Source organism: Scyliorhinus torazame, chromosome 1 (assembly GCF_047496885.1).
Source record: "Scyliorhinus torazame isolate Kashiwa2021f chromosome 1, sScyTor2.1, whole genome shotgun sequence".
NCBI classification, from domain to species: domain Eukaryota; kingdom Metazoa; phylum Chordata; class Chondrichthyes; order Carcharhiniformes; family Scyliorhinidae; genus Scyliorhinus; species Scyliorhinus torazame.
In genome coordinates, this window is record NC_092707.1 from 255,727,872 (window position 1) to 255,748,395 (window position 20,524).

General features: G+C 42.7%; 1 protein-coding gene across 6 annotated transcripts in view; it reads left to right on the top strand.

The window, feature by feature from the left end:
- The window catches only part of stxbp5a (syntaxin binding protein 5a (tomosyn)), a 281,041-nt gene that overhangs the window by 106,291 nt on the left and 154,226 nt on the right, over window positions 1–20,524 (top strand). For all 6 annotated transcript variants that reach the window (XM_072504745.1, XM_072504763.1, XM_072504770.1 and 3 more), the window contains exon 6: window positions 811–874. In XM_072504745.1, coding sequence (XP_072360846.1) covers window positions 811–874 — 64 coding nt within the window. The remainder of the gene's footprint in view (window positions 1–810; window positions 875–20,524) is intronic.

Below are 20,524 nucleotides of genomic sequence, written 5' to 3' on the forward strand. Positions count from 1 at the left end.
TCTTCTCCCAAGCTAAAATACTCCCTTTTCTTCGATGACTCTGACTCCAGTCTCTTGTGCATTCCTCCTCCTCCTTTTGCCCAAAACGTCTCAGATTGAAGATTTGGAATTCCCTCTCTAAACATCTATACTCCCTCACTATCTGTAATGGCCCCTTTCAAACTGACCTCTTCAGCAAAGCTTTTGGGGTTGCCCCTCCTAACCTCTTCCTCGCTGTCCTTTTCCCTTCTGTTTTTAATGTGCTACATAAGGGAAGGTTGTTCTCTGCAATTAAAGTTTGTGCGATTGGCACTCAATCACATATATGGCTGTTCTGAATGCTGTCTGGCTGATCTGTCTGTTGTCCATTATGTTGATTGGATGACCGATCAGTTGGCTTATGTCTACTCTTATTTCGTCACTGGTTCTTTTTAATCTTGCATGAGGTTAGTTGAATAGTTTTGAATAAATTAAAATCTTAAAACCTAATTGTGCTCCCACTGGCATTAAAATTGGGTTGGAAATTGTGCCCTGTAGTTATAGTGATGTTCCTGTCAAAAATAGTCAAATCTGCAATTATGGGATGAGTAGGATAAGGACGTTTAATGTATGCCACATAATTTAGTTTATTTCAGAACAGTAATGACAGCTGAATAAATGAATAATTGGGTGGCATTTAGCCTGATAAACCAGCTGAATTACATTATTGTAAATGGTTGCTGAAGTTCATGTTGTAATCTATTAACCATGTTTTATACTGCTTGAAAGCTTTGCCCAACCATGTTTTTTTTCCCCCTATCTGTTATGGCTAAATTAATGTTTTAATTGCAGATCATCAAAAACTCACCCAGGACTAATTGTCCACATCAGTGACAACCCCATGGATGAAGGCAAGGTATATGTGACTCGTATAATGGGTAACTGCTTAAAATTAACCCCAATGGCAAAGTAAAGTGAAAAAATTGTTGTGGAGAAGTTGACGATTTTCGGGGACTAAACCTTTCATCCTGAAGTTACTGAACAACCTACCCTAGTTCCTGTCCAGCCCATCCTGTTCTTGGGCTATATTCTAACCAAAACAAATCCTTTATGTATTAGGAATATATGTATATTCATTGAAATTATTCTATTAAGTTTACATTCCCTGCACTATATAGTTTGCTCTGGAAGTTCATAGCTCTTGATGCAATGTTTTGCATTTTTATTCAGCTCATTGGTTCAGAAACAAATGTCCTATTACTAAAAATATCATGAGTACTGCCTCATTTATACTTGAATCTTACATACCTGATTCCATTTTTTAAAACTCATGATCTTTCTATCTACGTCAGTTACAAATGTGTGCACCCCTTGAGACATTCTTGCAAAAGCATTGTGCTTTTGCTCCATGTTAACATTTCTAAGGTTTTGGGTCTTGTGTTAGCGATGCTGTTGAATTTTGAACAAACAGCTCCTTTTATACTAATCTGCAAACTTTTTCCAAATGTTTTCTCTTAAATCACAGATGCCTCAAAATCTGGCCAAACGTTCATGAAACTAGGATACGGTAGAACAGAATTATTAAAACACAAATGACAAATAGCCTGCCATTTTTTTCTTGGTTATGAAGGCTGTATCTCAACACCCCAGGGCAGCACGGTATCACAGTGGTTAGCACTGTTGCTTCAAAGCGCTAGGGACCTGGGTTCGATTCTAGCTTGGGTCACTGTCTGTGCGGAGTTTGCATGTTCTCCCAGTGTCTGCGTGGGTTTCTGGGTGCTCCGGCTTCCTCCCACAAGTCCCAAAAGACGTGCTTGTTCAGTGACTTGGACATTCTGAATTCTCCCTCTGTGTACCCAAACAGCCGCCGGAGTGTGGCGACTAAGGGATTTTCACAATAACTTCATTGCAGTGTTAATGTAAGCCTACTTGTCACACTAATAAAGATCATCACAATGATAATCCATAAACATCTTGCATTTATATAGCACCTTTTGTGTTTTGTGCTTCACAGGATGTTGTCCAACAATATTTGACACAGCCATCCGCTGAGGAGGATATTAGGACTGGGAACCAAAAATCTGTTTGAAGAGAGAAATGTTAAGGATTTTCTTTAAGGAGGAGAGAGGGGGAGGGATGTTTAAAGAGGGAATTCCAGAGATTGGGGTCTAAGCAGCTGAAATCATGGCCTCCAGGAATGGAGTGATAGAAATCGGGAGACCTGGAATTGGAACTCTAATGCAGAGATAGAAAGTGAGGAGGAAGTACCTTCTGAGCAAGACTTCCTAGTAGGCTCCCATTTCAGTTCTCCTTCAACACTGAAAATATTGACACAACACTTGAAACTGGGGAAATCTTCCTCTTAGGAAAGAATCCCGAACACCTAATACACAAATAGAAGTTCAGACTATCAGATGCTGACTTTCACAAGTAACCTGCTAAGCTTGGAATTGGCATTCCAGTGTTGGCTTCTTTGCGATATTTCAGGCAGCAGTACAACACGTTTGAGAGCACTGGATGCAATAAAGATTCAGAGCCACCTGTAGCCAACATGCATGTGGCAAAAGTGTGCCTATAATTATGTGCCAGTCACTCTTTATTGTCATAGATGCATGAATCTTTTGGCACACTTCCTGCATATTACTTGTACCACCTGCAAAACCAGCCCAATGAAGGTATCCATTTGATGTATAAATTACTGGTTGTAAGACTTGTGAAGAGATGGCAAAAATAAATGTGTGCAGGGTGGTGCTAATGTGGATAGACTGAAATTTGTTGAATCGGCTGAGAGCTGCAATTTAAGAATTCAATGCAACATTGTAGAGGTGCCATTATTTGAACAACACATTAAATCAATGTCTTGTCTGCTTGTCTGGTGACACTTGAAGAAAAGTAGCAAGATCTCCTGGTGTCTTTGCCGACAAATGTCCTTGCATCACCACCAAAATCAGATTAACTGGCCATTTGTAAATTTGCTGTTTGTAGGTCCTTGCTGTGCACAAATTGGCTGTTATTTTTACCTGCACTTCCAAATTAAGTAAACAATTAATTGTAAAATACTTTAGTGTCTGCTGGATGTGAATGGTGCTCTTTAACTGCAAGCTCTTTGTCTTATTTTCCCTTTGCAATGCAAGTCTTGCACAGTCTTATCAATTTCTCCAGGTTCAGGATGTGGGAGAATTTTATCTTCCTCCCTGAAATCTCATGCATTTATGTCGCCAGTATTGCTGCTTTGTTTCCTATGCCTCTTTTTGCCCTTCATATCTTTCATTAGCCAGCCAACCAAGTCATTATGGAGTATAATTAAATAATAACATGCCTCTTAATTAATAGAATGTAGAAAGTCATTGGCAAGTGATTTGTAAAAAACTAAAAGACATCATCCTCATCAGCCCAAAAAATTGCTGGCGAGGCACAACGTGGCCTCACTTGACCTAGCACAAATCTAATCTAATTCTGGCCTGGCTAGGACTCGAATGCCCGAAAATATCTCAACTCGGTGTGACCATGAAAATGTCTTACTCCAACTTTGAAAATATCCTGGTGCTCAGTGCCTCGTCTTTGGAAGTTCAGTTGAGGGGTCTGGGTCCTGGATGGTAGCAGGAGAAAGGAGCCTCTGAAGTTTGCCAGCTGTATATTCTAAGCCAATGTTATATTTCCTTAATTTGTTTTCTCTTGCCCACACAGCTACATGAAGTATAATGTTTTGAGCTCAGCTGACTGCAATTAGCCTCGTCTTTATAAAATGTTCACCAGAAAGGCTTCACAATTTGCTTTCAGTGGGTTCTTGTTTGACGAGAAGGGGAAGCAAAGGAATTGATTATAATAAAATATTCTATTAACTAAAATATTCTGCTAAATATTTTTAAATTCTGAGTATCTGTTTAAAAATACTTATTAATACTTATTGTGTATGTGTGTCTCATTTGCAATTTGCAAATTTACACAGTTCATCACTTTTAGCTGAGAACTCCCTCTGTGACTTCCTTTTAAGACATTTGAAAAAACTCAAAACAAATTCAGATATCTTGTTCCACCACATGCCTACACTTGGTGCAGTGTACATGCGCGGACTTCCTTCAACCAGCAGATTCAAATCTGTGGGTGAGAAGATTAGACCATCTGAGCCACGTAATTCATTGTTATTGTGAAATATATTTTTTAACATCCCTTTTTTTAATATCTTATTTAATCTTTGTTTACAAGCAAGTTGGAAGAAAATAATGGCCATTTTTGTGTTTTAAGCTATTTGAAATTTCTATATTAAATTGCATTTAATACAGTCCGCATCGGTCAGCTGGAAGAAATATGATTTTATGTGGAACAAATTCTGTTTTGCATGAGATCGTTGAACCAGAAATATGTGTGCCTTAGCTCTTTTTAATCTACTTATCGAACTTTCTGAAATTGTGCCTGCAGTGAGTCAGATTACACTTATGATGACTCTCTTTTGGTGCTCTGTTCTGGAAATATTTAGAGTTCTGATAGATATTTGGATATATAGAGATAGTAAATTCTATGAAGATATATTAAATTGAAACCTGGTAAGTTCAAGTAACAAGTTAGAAACCACGTGGAAAGTATTTTCTTACAGAGGTGCTGAATATTTTATGATTGCTTCACAATTGCAGAAAGTTGATTTTCTGGAGGCAGAAAATGTAAATTAGCAAGAAGCATGCTGTCAACCTTCCTAGATTCACACCTAATATGCAACTGTTCAATTCTTCAATTCATTTTAAGTCACTTCCCACTCTCGATAAATTGGAAGTCAGGGCTGAGTGTCAAATGTGAGAAAAATGATCCAGTCAGGTGTGATAGAATAAATTTGACACGGTTGGAATAAATTTTGTTATAGGTGAGTGTGACTGGAAATCATTGCTGTGCACACAGACTTTTGAGTTATTGAGGCCAGAGCATATACAGCGTGCAAAATTTCCCAAAGTATACCATGATAGCATAAGTGGATAGCACTGTGGCTTCACAGCGCCAGAGTCCCAGGTTCGATTCCCCGCTGGGTCACTGTCTGTGCGGAGTCTGCATGTTCTCCCTGTGTGTGCGTGGGCTTCTTCCGGGTGCTCCGGTTTCCTCCCACAGTCCAAAGACGTGCAGGTTAGGTGGATTGGCCATGATAACTTGCCCTTCGTGACCAAAAAGATTAGATGGGGTTATTGGGTTAAGGGGATAGGAGGGCTTAAGTGGGTCGGTGTAGACTCGATGGGCCGAATGGCCTCCTGCACTGTATGTTCTATGATTTTGCCAACCTAGCCATGCACAGTTATCTTCAGTCTCAGACTCTGTGGTTATGCTTTTTAACCATCCACCACCCAGCAGGAATGGTGCAGAGATGGAATTAAAATTCAAAACTCTACCTCCTGGTTTCAATCCACTCCCTTCCCAGCCTTTTGAATTTTTGCTGCCCCAAATCAGGCCATCGACAAGGTTCCTGTCGAGGCCGAGTTAACATTCAAATGTTGAGACGCTATGATTTCACTGCTATGACAGAATTAGCTGAACATTGGGGAGAGTCCAGCGCATTTGGCTGCCCGCCAACATGCTTTAAAAAAAATGTTTTTATTGAATTTTATATTTAAATACTGTACAGGAGATGATTGAAGTGGTTATTATTTATAATTTGCATGCTGTTCCTTTTTGGCATCCCCTCTTCTCCCCTGTCCCTTCCCTTTCCTACTATTTTCGGGCCCTGTCTTAGGCCCTTTCCTCTGCCATAGATGGATCATCTATCGCTCATTTTGCTCTTACAGCTTTGTCAGGTGGATCTCTGGCCCCCGCGTCAGTCTCTCCCTGGGTAACGCTCCTAGTGTTTCCTTGGATCTCTTTCCCCCATTGCCCCGCCCCCCCTCCCTTGTTCCTGTCTACTTTCTGTGGCCCCAAACGTCCCCCCCGACCCCCTCCCTGTCTATCCGTTATTGGCTTCAAACAGGTCCTGGAACAGGCCGATGAATTGCCCCCTTGCTTCGTGGTTGGTATATTTGATCTCCAGGTGGTGAAATTCCGACAGGTCTGCCAGCCAGTCTGAAGCTGCAGCTGTGGGTGGTGCTGCTGTCCGCCAGCCGAGCAGGATTCTTTGGCGGGCAATTAAGGAAGTAAATGTAGGGCATCAGTTCTTTCACCATATGAAGCTCTGGCTGGTCCGATACCCTGAAGACTGCCATTTTTGGGCACGGCTCCACCCTCACCCCCACAACCTTGGACATCGCCTCGAAGAAGGCTGCCGAAAACCGACAAAGTGAGGCAGTACTGTCCCGCGCAAACATTGTCCATGTCCATCACTTTTCCTCTTTCTTTCTCTGCTTCGACTTCAACGCTGCCTTGTCTGCACAAACGTGTCTGCCACTGCCAGGGTGTTAAAATAATGTTCCTTGCTTTGGGATGTCACCCAGAGTCTGGCTGGGAATAGCTTCCCAAATTTTACTCCATTTTTGTACAGGACCGATTTCACTCGGTTGAACTTGGCCCTGCATTTGCCAGGTTTTCCCCAATGCCCTGGTACACCCATATTCTGTGTCCTTCCCAACTACTCGCCTTTGTCTGCCCTGTCCAACGCAGGATCTTCTCCTGATCCTGGTATCTGTGTAGTTTGCCGATTATCGCCCTTGGCTGCTCTCCGGTTTTGGGCTTCGGTCGGAGTGACATGTCTGCCCTGTCGAAGCTGTCCCTCCTGACTAAGTTGCCCAGCATCTGGGCCACATTCTCTGCTGGGTCCCTCGATCCCCTCTGGCAGGCTGACGATTTGGATGTTTTGGTACCAAGACCGTTTGTGTCGTCGGTCTCCCTTTCTCGGGGGTAGACTGGGACCCCTTGCCTCGTGGGTCAGCCGTCTCGCTCGCTCGCTGTTCCTGACCTTTTCCTCCACTTTTACCTTCTCTGCAGCCTCTTGAGTTCCCATTTGCTGGCATTCTGCACCTCTCCTCTCTTCCTTCCTTATTTGTGGGTAAAATGAGTACGGATCTTCTGGCTAAATTCGTCCAAAAGTGCATATTTTATTGTATTTGATGTGCGACTGCCCAGTACATGCCCGTCACCGTAAGTCCCCAGCAGCACACTTAAGACTGGCGGAGGTGATAACTGGCTACGTAAATATTAAAAATCTCCTTTTTGGGGGGTATTTCTGCTGGGCAAAGCAGAGCAAGAGTACTTTCTCCCAATCTCCTCAAGGAGTGCTTGGGTCTCCCATCCTGCCTCTTCCAATTAGTGTTCTGCTAAATTTCTTCTCATGCCTGCTTGTGCAGTTGGTCAATCTGAGCAGGAGTCAGTGAATGTGGCCCTGTTGGTAAAATCAACAGGCAGGCAATATTCCTGACCTGTCCTTTCTGGGCTCCTCTATAACCTATACTGATTAACATAGAGGCCAATGTATCCATTTGTTTCTTTCAGAAAGCCAATAGATAGATTTTCAAATCTATATTCCCTAGTAGATAGATTTCAAACATGTATTTATGTTGAGCTAATATGGAGGATTATTGTTTTTGAGTTAGAGAGGTTGTTAGAGAGAAGCAAGATGATTCAAACCGCTTGAACTGTTGTACATATTTTCATTTACACAAGTGAATACCAAAACAATCCTTTGTTTCAAGATAAACTTCCATAAGAAGTTGTAGTAAAGGAAGTAAAACCAGAAAATACTGAGGTATTTGTGGAGAGAGGGGGTAGCTAATGTTTCGAGTCTCCAGTTTCCAGTCATTGGATCCCTTCTCTCGCCACAAAGACAATTGACAAAACACCAGTACTGAGAGAAACACGTCTTGTACACAGTCCATCAAAAACTCTGTCACGGGACTTTCAATTCCTCTGGGAGCAATGTAGCTCAACTGGCAATGGCTCAACTATCGAGGTGGATTCTGCTGCAATTATCTCACGCTGACGCTCCTCTGGAATCTGTGTCTCTCTTCAGTTCCAGTGGGAGTAGCACTTTGGCTTGATACGGGCTGATCAGCCACTTATCCAGTTGTGCCTGAAAGTAGTATAAGGCAGCAGCAATGGCTCGTGGGATGGTTCCCATCTTCTCAAATGTTCTACGTGCATCTCCAGTAAATTGTCTTGTACTTGCAGCTCATATGATAGTGACCCCATTCTGGCCACCACAACTCCAGGAACACAATCTTGACCACTTCCAAACTTTTTAACAAAGACTGGATCATCTGTGTCAAATGCCCTCTATATTTTCGAAGAATCATGGTTCCTCTTTTGACAAGTCCGCCTTCTCTTCACCCTCCCAGCAAAATTCGGAGCAAGAGGCTCAATATGGTCCCGAAGTGAAGGCTAGTGCCAAATTGGCTGGAGCTATTCCCGTCATCGTATGCTGGGTGATTCTGTAAGTCAAGAGAAACCCTGCTATTTTAGTCTCCAATGGAGCAGGTGTTTGCTTTTTCATGCCAGCCTTATATATTTGGATAGAAGGTTCAACTAATGGTGGTATGGTGCTTGACTCGTGTTTAATGTCATTGAAGGCCATGAACCTTTGGAATTTGGCACTAGGAAACCCTATGCTACTGTCTTAAACTACACCTCTGGCACACCATGAGTTGCAAAGCATTGATGCAACATCTCAAGTGGGATGTTGTAGACCTCATTTTGCAAACTTCAATCCATTGTGAATAGACATCTACCAACAACAGCAACATTGTGCCCATAAATAGGCCAACATAATCAATGTGAACTCTCGCCCATGGCTGACTTGGCCATTTCCAAGGGTGTAAGGAAGCAGTGGCAGGTAACTTCTGTTGTAATTGGCACTGGTCATTCTGTTTTACCATCTGTTCTATGTCTGCATCAATTTGCTTCTCCCTAATATTTTCATCTTTGATGCTCCCAGATGGGAACTATGCAACTCTGCTGGTAACAACTATCTCCCTGGTTTTGGGATGACCAGTGTAGAGCCTGAGGATGCCACCACCCTCTCAACTAAGCTCACCCTTTCTGAGCTGATGTGGCTCCATCTCTTCAGAACATAAGAACTAGGAACAGGAGTAGGCCATCTGGCCCCTCGAGCCTGCTCCACCATTCAATGAGATCATGGCTGATCTTTTGTGGACTCAGCTCCACTTTCCGGCCCGAACACCATAACCCTTAATCCCTTTATTCTTCAAAAAACTATCTATCTTTATCTTAAAAACATTTAATGAAGGAGCCTCTACTGCTTCACTGGGCAAGGAATTCCATAGATTCACAACCCTTTGGGTGAAGAAGTTCCTCCTAAACTCAGTCCTAAATCTACTTCCCCTTATTTTGAGGCTAGTTCTGCTTTCACCCGCCAGTGGAAACAACCTGCCCGCATCTATCCTATCTATTCCCTTCATAATCTTATATGTTTCTATAAGATCCCCCCTCATCCTTCTAAATTCCAACGAGTACAGTCCCAGTCTACTCAACCTCTCTTCGTAATCCAACCCCTTCAGCTCTGGGATTAACGTAGTGAATCTCCTCTGCACACCCTCCAGTGCCAGTACGTCCTTTCTCAAGTAAGGAGACCAAAACTGAACACAATACTCGAGGTGTGGCCTCACTAACACCTTATACAATTGCAGCAGAACCTCCCTAGTCTTAAACTCCATCCCTCAAGCAATGAAGGACAAAATTCCATTTGCCTTCTTAATCACCTGTTGCACCTGTAAACCAACTTTTTGCGACTCATGCACGAGCACACCCAGGTGTCTCTGCACAGCAGCATGTTTTAATATTTTATCATTTAAATAATAATCCCTTTTGCTGTTGTTCCTACCAAAATGGATAACCTCACATTTGTCAACATTGTATTCCATCTGCCAGACCCTAGCCCATTCACTTAGCCTATCCAAATCCCTCTGCAGACTTCCAGTATCCTCTGCACTTTTTGCTTTACCACTTATCTTAGTGTCGTCTGCAAACTTGGACACATTGCCCTTGGTCCCCAACTCCAAATCATCTATGTAAATTGTGAACAGTTGTGGGCCCAACACTGATCCCTGAGGGACGCTACTGATTGCCAACCAGAGAAACACCCACTAATCCCCACTCTTTGCTTTCTATTAATTAACCAATCCTCTATCCATGCTACTACTTTCCACTTAATGCCATGCATCTTTATCTTATGCAGCAACCTTTTGTGTGGCACCTTGTCAAAGGCTTTCTGGAAATCCAGATAACCACATCCATTGGCTCCCCATTATCTACCGCACTGTTAATGTCCTCAAAAAATTCCACTAAATTAGTTAGGCATTGCCTGCCCTTTGAACCCATGCTGCGTCTGCCCAATGGGACAATTTCCATCCAGATGCCTCGCTATTTCTTCCTTGATGATAGATTCCAGCATCTTCCCTACTACCGAAGTTAAACTCACTGGCCTATAATTACCCGCTTTCTGCCTATCCTTTTTTAAACAGTGGTGTCACGTTTGCTAATTTCCAATCCGCCGGGACCACCCCAGAGTCTAGTGAATTTTGGTAAATTATCACTAGTGCATTTGCAATTTCCCTAGCCATCTCTTTTAGCACTCTGGGATGCATTCCATCAGGTCCAGGAGACTTGTCTACCTTTAGCCCCATTAGCTTGCCCATCACTACCTCCTTGGTGATAACAATCCTCTCAAAGTCCTCACCTGTCATAGCCTCATTTCCATCAGTCACTGGCATGTTATTTGTGTCTTCCACTGAAGACCGACCCAAAAAACCCGTTCAGTTCCTCAGCCATTTCCTCATCTCCCATTATTAAGTCTCCCCTCTCATCCTCTAAAGGACCAATATTTACCTTAGCCACTCTTTTTTGTTTTATGTATTTGTAGAAACTTTTACTATCTGTTTTTATATTCTGAGCAAGTTTACACTCATAATCTATCTTACTCTTTATAGCTTTTTTAGTAGCTTTCTGTTGCCCCCTAAAGATTTCCCAGTCCTCTAGTCTCCCACTGATCTTTGCTACTTTGTATGTTTTTTTCCTCAATTTGATACTCTCCCTTATTTCCTTAGATACCCACGGTCGATTTTCCCTCTTTTTACCGTCCTTCCTTTTTGTTGGTATAAACCTTTGCTGAGCACTGTGAAAAATCACTTGGAAGGTTCTCCACTGTTCCTCAACTGCTTCACCATGAAGTCTTTGCTCCCAGTCTACCTTAGCTAGTTCTTCTCTCATCCCATTGTAATCTCCTTTGTTTAAGCACAAAACACTAGTGCTTGATTTTACCTTCTCACCCTCCATCTGTATTTTAAATTCCACCATATTGTGATCGCTCCTTCCGAGAGGATCCCTAACTATGAGATCCTGAATCAATCCTGTCTCATTACACAGGACCAGATCTAGGACCACTTGTTCCCTTGTCGGTTCCATTACATACTGTTCTAGGAAACTATCGCGGATACATTCTATAAACTGCTCCTCAAGGCTGCCTTGAGCGACCTGGTTAAACCAATCAACATGTAGATTAAAATCCCCCATGATAACTGCTGTACCATTTCTACATGCATCAGTTATTTCTTTGTTTATTGCCTGCCCCACCATAATGTTACTATTTGGTGGCCTATAGATTACTCCTATCAGTGACTTTTTCGCCTTACTATTCCTGATTTCCACCCAAATGGATTCAACCTTATCCTCCATAGCACCGATGTCATCCCTTACTGTTGCCCGGATGTCATCCTTAAATAACAGAGCTACACCACCTCCCTTACCATCCACTCTGTCCTTCCGAAAGGTTTGATACCCTCGGATATTTAACTCCCAGTCGTGACCATCCTTTAACCATGTTTCAGTAATGGCCACGAAATCATAGTCATTCACGATGATTTGTGCCATCAACTCATTTACCTTATTCCGAATACTACGAGCATTCAAGGTAAAGTACACTTATGTTGGCTTTTTTACCTCTGTTCTGAATCTTAACACCGCGATCAGTAACCTCTCCTAAGTTATATTTCCTCTTAACCTTTCTCCTAATTTTCCTTGTCGTTGAACCCATATCTTCATGTAACAACCTGCCGCGTCGCTTACCATTAATGTTTTCACTTCCCGTTTTATTTCTTTTAGTATTCCTGGTCCTATTCACTGAGCTCCCCTCAGTCACTGTACCTTGTACTGTCACCCTTTTTGATTTTTGACTATGGCTTCCCTGCCTTACACTTTGTCCCTTACTGCCTTTTGTTTCTGTCCCTGTTTTACTACCTTCCAACTTCCTGCATCGGTTCCCATCCCCTGCCACATTAGTTTAAACTCTCCCCAACAGCTCTGGCAAACCCCCCCCCCCCCCCCCCCCCCCAGGACATCGGTTCCAGTCCTGCCCAGGTGCAGACCGTCCGGTTTGTACTGGTCCCACCTCCCCCAGAACCGGTTCCAATGCCCCAGGAATTTGAATCCCTCCCTCTTCCATGTTTTGCCAACCATGCAATACATGTACCTATCTTTGACAACAAAGGGCCTCTTTTAGTCCAGTATTTGACTTGCTGTGTTGTAACGGGCAAGATATCCATAAAGTTTGAGGGCCATCACAATCTTTTGCTGTACTGAGGGGATCTTTTGCTGTCTAGGGGAAGCGGGGGGGTGGGTTGCTGTGTTTTCAGGTAATGGAAGGTGACTTTCGGCATCTACATTGACTATGTGAACACCTGGTCAGTGCTTTAAAGTATACTTATAGGCTGCTAGGAATAACAGGGCGGCACAGTGGTTAGCACTGCTGCCTCACCGCCCCAGAGACACGGGTTCAATTCCGACTTCAGGTGTCTGCGTAGGTTTCCTCCATGTGCTCCGGTTTCCTTCCACAGGCCAAAAATGTGCAGGTTAGGTAAATTGACCCTTTGTGTCCAAGACGTCAGGTGGGATTGTGGGGATAGGGTGGAGGCGTGAGCTTAATCTTAAGTAAGGTGCTTTTCCAGGGACCGGTGCAGGCTAAATGGGCCGAGTGGCCTCTTTCTGCACTAGGGATTTTATGATTTTGCAACACCCACTGCTGAATTTGAGCTCAAACTACTGGAGGTACTACTTGTCTTTGAAAAATCCTTAAAATGGCTTATGATCTGTAATAATGGTGAAGTGGTGGCTGTATACATATTGGAAAAGCTTCCTAATGCCATGAATGATGGCCAAGCCTTCCTTTTCTACTGTGGATATTCCCGTTCTACATCAGATAAAGTTCTTGATACATATTCAATGGGGGTCTCAGACCCGTCTTCCATTTTATGGGATAATACAGCCCCAACTTCATACTGTTTCACATTACAAGCAATTTTGTACTTTGAATCAAAATGTACTGATAGACTTAAAGATTAAAGCACTTGTTTCACTAGATTGAAAGCTTTTTGTGGATTCTTCCAGTACCATTTTTGGCACTTCTTCAACAACACATCAAATGGAGCTTGCAACATTGATAGATGAGGGAAGAACCACCTGTAGTAGTTAGCCATTCCCTGGAAAGACCTGAGCTCTGAGATGTTCTTAGGGGCTGGTGCTTCTTTAAAGGCTCTCACTTTATTTTCCATTGTGTAGCCCTTGAGCATCCAGCCTGTATCCAAGATAAGCCACCTCATTTGTCTGAAAATTTCACTTTTCTCTCCAAACGAACCTACTTCCTGGAACATGTTTAAAACTTCATTTGATTTGCCAGATGTTCCTCCTCAGTGGACCTGGTAATCGGGATATCTTCTAAATAAACAATACATTTGGGCAACTCTTGTAATAAGATCGCCATAGTCAGCTGCAGGACGGCACAAGCTGACAAAACACCGAAGGGTAAACGTGTATATTGATAACAGTGCTTTGTGGATGTTTATGGTGACGTAAGTTCTTGAAGCCTCCTCTAGTTTAAATTGTTATCAGGAATGGCTCTAGTATATGTCGGGCCCCCAGCAAACTTTGCATATAGGTCCTTTACTTTGGGTATGGGGTACCTATCCAACTTTGCATCTTCATTCAATAATAACAATCTTTATTAGTGTCACAAGTAGGCTTACATTAACACTGCAATGAAGTTACCCTGAAAATCCCCTAATCTCCACTCTATGGCGCCTGTTCGAGTACACTGAGAGGGAATTCACAATGTCCAATTCACCTAACAAGCGCGTCTTTTGGGACTTGTGGGAGGAAACTGGAGCACCCGGAGGAAACCAACGCAGTCACTGGGAGAACGTGCAGACTCCGCTCAGACACTGACCCAAGCCGGGAATCGAACCGGCGCTGTGAATCAACAGCACTACACACTGTGCTACCATGCCGCCCATAAGTGGAGATGTCGGGGACCGTTAACTTTTAATCTCCACAAATTCTAATTATCTTGTCTGGTTTAACTACCAATATGATGGGTGTGGCCTACTCAGCAAATTATATGGATTTAATGATGCCCAAATCTTCCAATTGCCGCAATTCTGTTTTAACTTTTTTCTACTAACGCACAAGTCCTTGCCTAAATGAACCTTTGTATAGCTTCTGGATCTACATTGATTTTAGTTTATAATCTTTTAATCTTTCAGATTCTTTAAGGAATACTTCATTTAGACCTCATTCAGGCCCCCTCCTTTTAATCTTAAAGATCGCTAGTCAGTTTAATTTTATCTCCCAGAGCCAATCAAGTTTGGTCCCTGGCCTGACACTACTATCAGTGGAAGCTGTACTGACTGCTGTTTGTAACACACAGGGGTTGCAGTTGTTCCTACTATCTTTATAACCTCTCTGGTGTAAGTGGCTAATTTTGCTGTAGTGAGTTGAACTCCTTTCAGATACCTGTAGGTACATATGTTTAGAACACTAGCTGATGTCCCTGTATCACCTTCATTTTGGCCTTTTACTATCATCACTACTGTGATGGGGGCTACCTTGTCCTCTTCTAAATTGTTTAAGGACATACATTATGTCTTCCCACGAGACAATCCTCCATGTTATTTACAGGTGCTTGATTACTTGCTCTGTTTGTACTCCTTTGTGCCTTAGATGGCCCCTCTTCTTGCACCAAACAATTGACTCCTTTGAATTTACACACTTCTGGGATGTGGCTTCACCAACATCAAAAGCATTCTGTTACTCCTAGGCTGCTTAATTCTTCAGTATTTAGTGATTCTCCCCACTTCTGTACTCTATTCACTGCCTGAGCTTGATCCCTCGCTTCTGGTGCCATTACTACTCGCGGTTTCCCACCCAGCTGGTGGACTTCAAAGCTTTGTTCGCCTTGTAATTCTTGGGTGCCCTTTTTAGCGTTCTCTTTTGCTGTAGCCATTTCTTTCATAAATTTAGAGTACCCAATTCACTTTTTCCAATTAAGGGGCAATTTAGTGTGGCCAATCCACCTACCCTGTACAACTTTGGGTTGTGGGGGCAAAACCCACGCAAACAAGGGGAGAATGTGCAAACTCCATACGGACAGTGTCCCAGAGCCAGGATCGAACCAGGGACCTCGAACCGTGAGACAGCAGTGCTAACCACTGCGTCACCATGCTGCCACCTGTGGCCATTTCTAACGCCGCCTTGAAAGTCAATTTGGATTCAGCCAACAAATTCTTTTGTATGGCTACGCTATTCACACCACATGTTAGTCAATCTCTAAGCATATCATTTGAAGCTGATCCAAAGTCGCAGTACTTTGCAATCTGCTTTAGTCTGGCTATGAATGCTGTGATGGTCTCCCCCAGGACCCTTCCCGTTGAGTTGAACTAGTATCTTTGCAGTGTCCGAGGCTTTAGGGTGATGATGTCCCTTCGCTAGTTCATCTAATGCTGGCTGAGCTGAGATCAGCAAAATCTGTGCCACCCTATCCATATGAATCAACTGCTGTAGCCAAGGAGCTAAATTGCTGACTTCTGACTAACCGGATACATATACACCTGTAGAATCATAGAATTTACAGTGCAGAAGGAGGCCATTCGGCTCATCGAGTCTGCACCAGCCCTTGGAAAGAGCACCCTACTTAAGCCCATGCATCCACCCTACCCTGTAACCCAGGAACCCCACCAAACCTTTTTGGACACTTAAGGGTAATTTAGCACGGCCAATCTACCTAACCTGCATATTTTTGAACGTGGGAGGAAACCGGACCACCCAGAGGAAACCCACGCAGACACAGAGAAAGTGCAAACTCCACACAGTCAGCCAATGCCAGAATTGTACTTGGGTCCTGGAGCTGTGAGGCAGCAGTGCTTGCCACCGTGCCTTCACTGATATATTAGAAATGTATGCCATTTGATGGTCTACCACAATTCATGCCACAAATTCCCTCAAGACGACCCCATGCTGAGCATTTTGTAATCAGGTTGTATGATTTGATTAAATCACCCACACTCAGCCGTATAATTAAGTCCACCCCCATTCCCTAACATCCCCATATCCAACTGTAGTCACTTGGCAGCATTCAGGAAATCCATTTAGTCCGTAATGTTTGTAATGGCTCTTGGCTGAAGCAGTCCCATGATCTCCCGATTTTCATGTTTAACTTCCAGTGTTGAATTCTGTTAAGAATTGCAATGGACTTGCCGTAAATGGTGTTACTGGTAAAACTACTAATCTCCAGCAACATACTTTTAAAGAAAAACTCCTGTTATAATGTGTCACAAGTAGGCTTATTTTAACACTGCAAGTTACTGTGAAAAGCCCCTCGTCACCACACTCTGGTGCTTGTTTGGGTACACTGAGGGAGAATTCAGAATGTCCAATTCACCTAACAAGCACGTCTTTTGGGACTTGTGGGAGGAAACAGGAGCTCCCAGAGGAAACCAATGCAGATGGGATGGGGGGGTGGGGGGAGTACTATTATTTGCTTTTTTTTAAATCAGTTATTCACTTTGGGTACTTGCTTATCAATTATCTTTCTAATTCAATGTACTAATCATGTATTTAACACAGTCTGGCTTCCTGCCTAAGGTTATATTAACTTTCATATAAATCATGAAATGGATTTCTTTCTATGATCCTCCCCATTATAAGTTGGAGTTGGAAAAGTTCCATTGGAGAATGACGTACGGATATAATATGCTATGCTGATCCAACAATTTCATGAATATTTGTTCCCCTTAGTGTGGCATATCTGTCACCAAACAGTAGCTTGACAGCTGGTTTATGGAAAGTTTTTTGAGTTGGCAGCTGTGTTATAAAACGACTTAATGAAGTAATCCACATACCTTTAGCAAACATGACTGGCTGAACTTAGTTGGCTATGGGAGTTACAGGTACTTTGCTAAATCAATCTTGGTAGCTGGAGTGCTTATGTCACGCAAAGCCTTCCCAGCCACCTAAGTTAGTTGTGTGAAGGACATGATATGCAAGAGGAAAAAACACACTTGTTTTTCCTTCTAATGACTTTCTGTCATTGTGCGCATTCATGAGCCAACCCTGCAGGCCTTGCAGGAAGTGCAAATCACCATTATCTTCGGTTAAGCTGCTGAAATTGAGGCACCATCTGCCCTCTCAGATGGACATAAAAGATACCCAGGAACTGTTTAAAGAGGGGAAAATTAGTCCTCCCTGGTATCCTGACCAACATTTATCAAATAGCCAACATTACAAAAAAGTAAAAGCATCCTGCTGTAGATGCTGGAAATAAGTACGAACAGAAAATTCTGGAAAAACTCAGCAGATGGGTTTTTTTCGACAATGGTTTCATGATTACTATTAGACTTTTAATTCCAGATTTTTAATGAGTTCAAATTCCACCACCTGCCATAGTAGGGTTGGAAATGAGGTCCCCAGAACATTCCCGTGGGTCTCTCGATTACTAGCCATTTATCACTTGCTCTTTGTGGGAGCTTGCTGTGTGCATGTTAGATGATTTGTTTCTAACACTACAACAGTAACTACACTTCATGAAGGCACCACTTTCGCAACCTTGCCCCTTGCCAGAAGTGTGGTGATCCTCAGGTTAAATCACCACCAGTCAGCTCTCCCCCTCAAAGAGGAAAACAGCCTATGGTTATCTGGGGCTATGATGACTTTATCTTACTTCAAAAGTCAGTAATTGACTATGAAACGCTTTGGACTTGAGGTGATGAAAGTCACAATATATATCCATGGAATACCCAGCCGGTATTTCTTGGAGCCACTTTTTTTCCACCTGATTTTGCAAACCATTTGTGTACCATTGCAGATAAGAGCAAAGTAATGAGTTCCTGTTACTAATGGCATATGTAATAATAATGGTTGCTATTTTCTACATGGGCCAGACTCATGAATACTCTCTTGATTGGGCAGCTTTCTGCTGAGAAACCACTTGGGATCCATAAGAGCTGTTGGACGGAAAGGAGATTTTGTCCATTCAAAGTCGGGGCAGTTTCCAGAACTATAGTGTTGGCCTTTATTGGTAGAGGGATTGAGTTCCGGAGTCGGGAGGTCATGTTGCAGCTGTACAGAACTCTGGTACGGCCGCATTTGGAGTATTGCGTACAGTTCTGGTCACCGCATTATAGGAAGGACGTGGAGGCTTTGGAGCGGGTGCAGAGGAGATTTACCAGGATGTTGCCTGGTATGGAGGGAAAATCTTATGAGGAAAGGCTGATGGACTTGAGGTTGTTTTCGTTGGAGAGAAGAAGGTTAAGAGGAGACTTAATAGAGGCATACAAAATGATCAGGGGGTTGGATAGGGTGGTCAGTGAGAGCCTTCTCCCGCGGATGGAAATGGCTGGCACGAGGGGACATAACTTTAAACTGAGGGGTAATAGATATAGGACAGAGGTCAGAGGTAGGTTCTTTACGCAAAGAGTAGTGAGGCCATGGAATGCCCTACCTGCTACAGTAGTGAACTCGCCAACATTGAGGGCATTTAAAAGTTTATTGGATAAACATATGGATGATAATGGCATAGTGTAGGTTAGATGGCTTTTGTTTCGGCGCAACATCGTGGGCCGAAGGGCCTGTACTGCGCTGTATTGTTCTATGTTCTATGTTCACACTCTGTGGTGTGAGCCTGCTTTCAGTCTGAATTACCTCAGCATCGTTTTCATAATGAAAGCTAATATCCTAAAAATCTCCCTCAACATCCAAAGATGCCTGGAACCTGATATTCATTCATTCTTTTTAACTTGTCCAATAGCTCTGCGACACTGACCTTGCAATGCTCCCTTATGTTTGAATAACAGTCAGACGTTATATTTCTGAGAGTTCCCTGTACAGGAATTGGCCATTCAGTTTGTCAAACCTGCTCTAAAATTCACTTAGATTATGGCTTCTGTACCTCGACTCAATTTACCCATCTTAACCCTGTTTTTCTCAGAGTTCTGATTTCCCTGATGAGGGAACTTGCTGAGCAACCTTTTCTTGGAATGGGACTTGCTTTAGAAGCAAGTTTGATAACTTTGTTTCTTTTTGGGTGTGTGCTCGTATAGTGCTTAAAGATTAATTGCAATGAGAAGGTAGATAAATGTTCCAAGTGAGTGAAGCTCAAGGGGTGGTTAACCTTGTGGCAAACCACAAGGTGTGGCTAAAAACATATTGCTGGAAATATTCAGCAGGTCTGGCAGCAGCTGTGGAGAGAGAAACTATGTTAATGTTTTAGGGCTTTGATCTTTCACAGAACAGGAATGGTGAGATCTGATGGGGTTTACTCACCTTTTTAATATGTACACATACTATTTGCTGTTCTACAGGAATCTGCTTTATTATGTTTTGCTTAGCTAACTATTCATATTTACACCCCTAACATCTTTCCCTTGAGCTCTTTCTGGAGATCTCTCTACTGTAGTCTCATTAATCTCACTTCTGTCTCCTTGTAAGCTCCATATGGTCACTTAAAAGTAAATGATCTATTTTTGACCTCCTTTGTGCCATTTGAATTTGTTATAATAATCCTCCACATTGAACATAATGGTTCATTCTCTTTAACTGAGACACCCTGTGGCAGAATTACTGGTTAACTGTCTTCACATTTAAAATATAGGCTCTCTTCCCCCCCCAATTTTTTCATTGTAGCCCCTTCCCTTATTGCTGTCATTGTCCGGGTTGTACCATTTAGTCAGGTTGTAGCACAATCCCCAAAGTTTCCACTGCTGAATTATGAGCTGAATTAATCTTCAGATTAATAGCTAGACTCTGGTCCCTCTTTAGTCAGGCCTTTAATGATGCACTGAAAGCATTTGTATGCCGATTAATTTTGATTCACTGGTCCACTTGGGCATATGAAACTTACACCAGCTAGATCTGACATCAATTATTGACCAAGCATATATTTCTTGCCTAATCACTAAAATTATTTTAATTGCCATTAACTATATCCTTCCTGCATTTACTATCCATTCAAGCCAGGCTATTTTGTTTTGCATCCATCATGGGACATTATTTCAACTACCCTAAAAATTGTCTGTGCATGTAATCAGAAATTTCTTTCACATAACATGCTGAGGAGGGCAGTTTTTTCAAGTATAGCACCACAACATTGGTGTCTGTATTTGGTTAGCTCATTTGGTTGGAGTTGAAATGAAATGGAAGTTAAGATGTTGTTTGCAAACCAGGGTGCTTTAATACCACTTCCTTTGGTATTAAACATATATGATGAAGAGAAAGCAAGGAAGACACCTTCATGGGTGGAAGGTAGGAAGTGGATGGTAGGGGTGATGACACTGCTGCCTCATAGCGCCAGGGACCCGGGTTCAATTCTGACCTCTGGTGACTGTGTGGA